Genomic DNA, 7,002 nt, shown 5'->3' on the forward strand with positions numbered 1-7,002 from the left:
TGATGGAAATTCTTAAAGTGTTGGAGAAACTTGGATTAAATGCCACTGATCAGTCAATCAGTGGGACCCAGTGGTTTTAAGATATTACCCTGTGGTATGACTGTGCAGAATCACTTTTCTCAAGGATACTTGGGATATGGAGAGGGAGATACGTTGCTGTCCTGATCCTCCTGGTGCACTAGGATTTCATCTGTAGTGCCCAGGCTGGTCCTGGCTACTTATTGCACTGCTCTGTGTGTGTATATGTGCTGGGAAGTAACACTGGTATCTTTGTTATAAATATATAGGAGGATCAGCTGTAGTCTGGACTCTTGATAGAAACAGCTTAAACTTTAGGGCTCAGACTTTCTATTGCTTTTAGTCTAGCTAAGTGCTGACCGAGAGTGAGAGACCAGATTATCCTGTCACTCGAGTAGGTAGAGAAGGAGCTAAACTGCTCTGTAATTTCTGGTCTATTTAAAAAAAAAAACTTTACTATTATTAGTAAGGGAAGTAGAGCTGTTACAGCCTCTGTGTGAGTCTCCACAGGTAGAGTGTGGTGCACCCATCAGTTCTCAGACAAAGCAGTTCCATGGACCTTTGGCTGCACAGAGCAATGTGAGCAGCTCCGCTACAGGATGGCCTCCCACACATGGCACCTTCTCCCCACCTTCCTAGGTGGAAGAAGGACCTGCCTGATAGGTGTTATGCTGCTGTAGTGAGCATTTGAAATGATAATCTCCAGGATGGATTGACAGGGAAGACTAGCAGTGGGAAGGAAAAGGTAAAGGGAGCAAAGGAGAGAAGAGAACTTTGGGTTTAGGATATATTACACTTGAAATTCTGAGACTGCTCCACTGGTGGGCCACAAAAAGAATTAGATTTACAATTTGAATTAAGTTCTGTAGTAAAATAATTGGACTGGTGAAACAATCTCACTCTCACTAAATTGCTTTCCGAGAAGCCTATCCTGAATGGACCTGTGCAGCTCTTTCTGATATCTGAGCATCCCCAGGTCTCATTGACTTTCCTGGGAATTAAAGTCATTGAACTCCTCACTAGGCAATTAGTTTCTTATAGGTCTAATTTTTCTGCTGCAAAGTGGTAGTTGCTTTTCCCTTCTGTTAGCAGTCAGACCCTGTGCTCCTGCCTTAGCATGCATGTATCATTTAATCGTTCTTTTGTGAGACATGTACTTAAGCATTTGGACACAGATTCTGTTCCTTACTGCACTCTGCGGATACAATCCCTGACAGTTTTGTTACACTGACTGCACAACTTTAGCAAATAGCACATGCAAAATACTTGATGGAAAATCTTTCCAAAAGTAATTCTGTCAAAAGCTCATAAGATTTTGTTTTGGTTTGGTTTATTTCTTTATGTAGGAAGTGTTTGTTTTGGATTCAAAAAGGGATGGACAAACTTCAGATTAAGAGGAGAGCTTCATTAGCATGAAGGATGAATGAGATAATAGATGAAATCAAGAAAATGAGGTTTCTCTACCTTTCCTTTTCATGAGAGAAGACCTATTGGAATGCAGTATATTTAAAGTCCTCAAATTACTGAAGCCATAAATGTTTTTGCTTTCACGGTCTCCATTTTTGCTACTGCACATTTTAGGATGATGGGTTGTGGAGCACCAGGTGTTGAGATGAAGAGAATCAATAGTGTGATACAAAAGATGAAATAACTCAGATGGAACATCAATAAAGGCTAAAAGTTGCCACAGGGATTTGAATCTTAAAGAAGAGCCCGAGAAAGTGTATTAAGAAGAATTCACTTCTCCCCTTGCACTTGTAGTGTCTTTATTCCTTGAGCAGAAGTCACTTGGGGGTTCTTGTCAAGTACAGAGGTGGAGGAATTCTTTCTTTTCTGTATGTATGTGGTGTTCAGCACAACGTCTCCTGGGCACAATGTCACAGTGTCATGGTTATTTCAGGCCACAACTGCTGGGGTTACCCCTTGTGGCACCAAGGATGTGACCTGCTCACGATGACCCTGAGGCAGAACAATTTATACTGATGTTGCACACTGGACTTCAGTTAGAATTGTGACTCTACCACTCTCGTAGTTTAAAAAAACAAACTCTAAATAAACAACCTACGTTTATCTGCCAGAGAGACAAATCAAGTTGGAGCCATAAACACTCCACCTCTGAATTGGATACACATTTTGAAACAGCTGTAGTTTAGACATGTACCACTAAAGAAATATGGGAAAGCTAGGCTGTTAGTGTTGAAAACTTTACCTATTTCTACCTAAGCAAATTGTACGGGACTTACCTACTAATATAGACCATAAAAACAAATCTATTAAGGTAAGGTTGGCATCATCGTTTTTCTTTTGCAAATCAGGTGGTAGTATTTGGCACAAACTTTTTAGGTCACATGCCTGTTTTCTTGATTCAAAGTCAAACCATCATGGAAAGAAGAAAAAGAATACCTTCACTGTTCTGAAATACCTTGGTGTTATTACTAATGTATTAAATGTATATAGAATATACTAAATATATAATAGATTAAATATTTTAATAATGTATTAAAATGCAAGACCTTTTTAAAAATACTACTTCTGTCAAATTACTTATTTGTTGAATTTGTCGAATTCTGTTTTCCAAAGAATAGAGTACTTAGTCCAGCAATTCATTTGAACTTATGACCTATTTCAAGCATGAGAACACAGAACTACTCACATACCTAAAGTTAAGCACAAGATTAGTTCCCAAAGTTAACAGCCCTGCTGGGATGAGATCAAGTGCTCAGCTGTAAGGACCTGATTCTACCAATCTCACTCATGCTTTTGTCTGCAGCAAGACACCTGTGAGATTTCATCCCATGCAAGAGTGGTATAGACAAATGCTATTTATGCCAAAATCTAAGAGATGAAATCTTAAGTTTCAGGATCAGGTCTTCTCCCTTAATGGACTCCTTTGGCAGATTAAGTTTCACAAGGATTCAATTGAGAATGTCCTCTAAGGGCAGCTGCTTTGCAGATGTGGTGGGAGAAGGGCCATAAAGGGGGAGAATTAATTTTTAGCCTAATTAGTACAAGGAGACAGACCTTCCCTTTAACTAGCTGAGACTGATGCTCTTCCTGGGTTCAAACCTTTGATCTAAATTAGGAAGACTAGGGACCTTAACCCAGTCTTTCCCATGCCACAGATGAATGCCTCAAACAGCAGGCTTTTGAGGGGTTTAGATCTTGTTCTAATACTTTCAGGAGTCCCAGAACCTGAGGGTCTCAGTGCAGTCTGCCTCTAAACCTGCAGGCCTGAGCTTTTCTGTTACTTGGAGCAGGCAGTGGGAAGACAGGCAAGAGGTGCAAAACTCAGACACTTCAAAAAAACTTTTTAGGTCACAAAATACAGTTCCTGCCCAAAAATGCTCTATTTCCGAGAGTGACATCAACCTTTTTTTGTGTCTACTTTCAGGTTGCTCCTATAATTAAAGAGAGGATGATGAAGAAGGGCAGCATGATGCTTGGGTACCAGCCTCACCGGGGCAAAGTCAACTTCTTCCGTCAGGTGGTGATCAGCCCACAAGTTAGCCGGGAGGACATGGACTTCTTGCTGGATGAAATTGAACTTCTTGCTAAGGACTTGTAGCTGTAGATCCAGAGAGCCAGGTGCTGCTCACGTGTGATATTTTTGGAGAAAGAGTGGCAGCAGCATTCTGGTGTTATTCTGTGAAGGTAGTAAAAAGCTTGACATATAGTTTGGTAACTGTCATTTTATAGATTGATGTTGAGAACTTTGCAGGTAGAACACCCCTTCACTGGAAAGTACTTGTTGATGGGGGCTGGGACAAGCTGGTACTTGCAGCACCATTGCTACCATTTTAAGGAGTGTTTCCTCAAGAAGGGAGTGCTTCTGCAAATGTTGTCTATGTCCCAGGGAAGGCAGCTATTTACTGGGTGCCTGTGCACAGTATAGCTCAAATTGGTCACTCATGTATGCAGGCAATATTCCTCTGAAGTTGCTGTGAGGAGTGGTTTAGCTCAGTGAGCCTAAAGATGCTAGTTAATTATCTACTCTGTCAATATTTTAGCTTGGTTGGTAATGAAACTGATAAGACTGGAAATTTTGGACTTACATGAAGCTTTCCTCAAGGGCCCTAACTAAGTGGATTGCCCAGGTTTTCTACTGTGAGCACAGGCAGACTAGAACGAGGCTCAGCACAGTCACCACACTGGGAGGTTTGCAGGAACCTCTTGCACAAAGTCCTGAGTAACCAATATCGACCCTGCCAGCCTACAGGATTTTGTGATTCTACGAAACACAGTCATTGGGTCCAGTCAGTGTTTGCAGTGTTGTGTACCCAAAATATCACCACATCTTTAGCACAGCTGAGAATATTGGAATAACCCTTAGAATTTCTTAAGTCTTTGTTAACAAGAGTTGCCTATCATTTCTGAACTGCTGTTCACCTTCTATTTTTAAAGTGTAAAGACTTACTTAGAAGCTTTTAGATGCACTTTAAAATTGTAACAGAGAAAAACAATATTTACCCAAAAGATGCATATTTTTATGCATGGTGACTATATATTAATAATATAGCAGAATTACTTATTACATTATTTGTTTGTATTTTCCTACAGATTTGAGATGACTTGATCTTATGTTGTCAGTGTATAATTTGTAAGTTGACTCTGAAATTACATTAGTAGTAATCAGAGAAGGTCTTCCTGTGACTGTAGGATATGAACAGCTTGAACATTTTTGGTCAATTTTAGGTTAGAAAACTAAGTTCTGCACTTTGTGTTTGTGTTAAGAGTTAATTTTATTCTATAAAAAGTATCTGTTTTATAAAGATAGAAATGTATTTCTTGGGATGAAGTTCTTTCAGCAAACTAATGGAAATAGCCATGTCTTTCACCTTGTAATCAACATCTACTTAACTTTAATGTTTTAATGTTTATTCCTTGTTCTGTATTTGAGGTAGCACTGACCAATAAGAACCTTTCTGCTATAATATTTTCTGTCCTGGAAGCTGTCTTTAAACACAATGCTTCCTTATTTTCATTTTCTACACTGTACTAGGATCTAACATTGCATGAAATTCCTACTTCCAATCTTCAAGATGATGGTGTGAAAAGTTTAGCAAGGTCATGATAACCAAGGAGGTCATAGTATCAGAGCAGTAGTTAGGAGCGAGAGCCATCCTGCAGCCCCTGACAGATGCCTATAACAGTGTCCTGGAGGTGAATACGGTTGTGCTTATCATATTGATCCACTGAACTTTAAACCAAATCCATGTTGATAGTAATATAAAAATGAGTATCACAATGTGACCCCTGGATTTTGCCTTTTAATACTCACAAATCACTCAATCATTAATTGACTTGTCTTCTGGCTGTACCAGCTACCAGGATCTTGGAAAGCCCATACCTTACAGGGCCTGTAAGGCTTATTTTGCCTCCCAGTCACTCTGGGTGGAGTGCAAAGTACACAAGGAGTGCTGGATGGATGGGATGACTTTGCTTCCTGAGATAGACAGGATTGTTATCCCTTCTCCTTCTTTTTTTTTTTTTTTTTTTTTTTGACCTTGAAGGAAAAGACAATACAGTGTCAGGATTGTTTATGGTGAGTACTTGATCTATGATTTGTGAAGAAGTTATGACACCTTTCATCAGCTAAGATTTTGGTCCATGGTGTCTTGTGACACCACCACTATCAGAGTGTTACTGTCTCATTTCTCTTTGTGTTTTTAGTGCATTTCTCTGTTTCCATATACTGTGACACTTATGGCACATGTCAGACTGAAGTAACAAAGTTCCTTTCTGTAGCAGTAGTGGCTAGAGAATGTTTAAATGAGAGCAAACTGGAATTTTTTTCACTTTTGCAGAAAATAGGTCTCTGATCAATATGTACCCTGGTTTCTTCAAAGCTATAGATTTACCTTCCAGTGTGATGTGAGTACCTTATCTGATCTCCATATAATTTCTATTATTTCTGACCCTTTATCGTGTCCCAGGTGCACAATATTTCATGACTAACACGATTTTCTTATTGTTGCTTATTTAAGATTAGTATGTACAAGATGTCTATTTTGTAGCTGATGATTTTAATAAAAAGTGAAGTAAATTACACCCTTATAAATATAGTCTGTGTTTGTCATTTGTCAATCTCAAACCGCAGGGGCATATATATAAAAAAAGGTACCTATGAACACTCCAGATAGCACTTCGGCTTTAAAATGTGAAACCTGGTTTAACCCTGCTTCAGGATGTGGTTTATCTGTGTGCTGCGCCCATATCATCTTTAATAAATGTTGTGGATGAAAACATGTCACAATTTATCTTACTCTTGCAGGGGATAAGTTGTCTGTGCAGAAATGCATTTGATTTTTTTTTTGTCTGTTCTAGCTAGTTGAGATTGGCTCATGAACTCCCTCTCCTAATTACTGGCAAGCACCATCTCTCAGGATGCTAAACCAAATTCTGGAAGTAGTGAGGTACATGGATAAATCAGTATGGAACCTGATCCATTGGTTGAGTTGACCGTAATTTCTTGTCTACCCCCAACAATTTTTTCAAAAGAAAAGGAAAGAACTATTTAGACAGAAGGGATGCTGAGGCAGCTTTTGCTCTTAGTTATGTGGCTGCATCTTGGGAGACCTTTGGGCATTCTGTGATGGGTCCATGTGCAAAAATCACTCACATAAATCAGTATGCCTAGAGTCAGTAGACCCCATCTGAGTACTGTGACTTTCTGTGTTAGATTAGTACTAATCATTAGAGTGTGGTTATATGTGATTTTAGTGCTTCTAACTCCCACAGGTGTAACTGGAAACCCTTCCTGGATTGGGCCCTGAGTTTTATGACTGGGATCTTTCATTTTGATACCAGCAGTTTTGCACTCTGAACATCTCGGTTTTTCTAGTTGAAGTTTGTGCCTACAGGTTCAGATTCATCTTTATTTCTGTGAGACTGAATTGAAATGTATTTTCATTTGTATCCTTCAATGGTTCATTAAGATGCTTTTCAAATAGCATTTGATCTTGTCCATAAAGGACAAGAAATGTC

The 7,002-nt window shown here is 39.2% G+C and overlaps 1 protein-coding gene across 1 annotated transcript in view; it reads left to right on the top strand.

Annotated features, from left to right (window-relative positions):
• Positions 1-6,076, top strand: part of GADL1 (glutamate decarboxylase like 1) — an 83,503-nt gene extending 77,427 nt beyond the window's left edge. Inside the window, exon 15 of the mRNA XM_050322076.1 lies at positions 3,410-6,076. Coding sequence (XP_050178033.1) covers positions 3,410-3,583 — 174 coding nt within the window. The 3' untranslated portion in view covers positions 3,584-6,076. The remainder of the gene's footprint in view (positions 1-3,409) is intronic.
• Positions 6,077-7,002: the final 926 nt, after the last annotated feature.

The sequence above is a fragment of the Myiozetetes cayanensis genome, unplaced genomic scaffold, assembly GCF_022539395.1.
Source record: "Myiozetetes cayanensis isolate MyiCay16 unplaced genomic scaffold, myiCay2020 scf1, whole genome shotgun sequence".
Taxonomy (NCBI): Eukaryota; Metazoa; Chordata; class Aves; order Passeriformes; family Tyrannidae; genus Myiozetetes; species Myiozetetes cayanensis.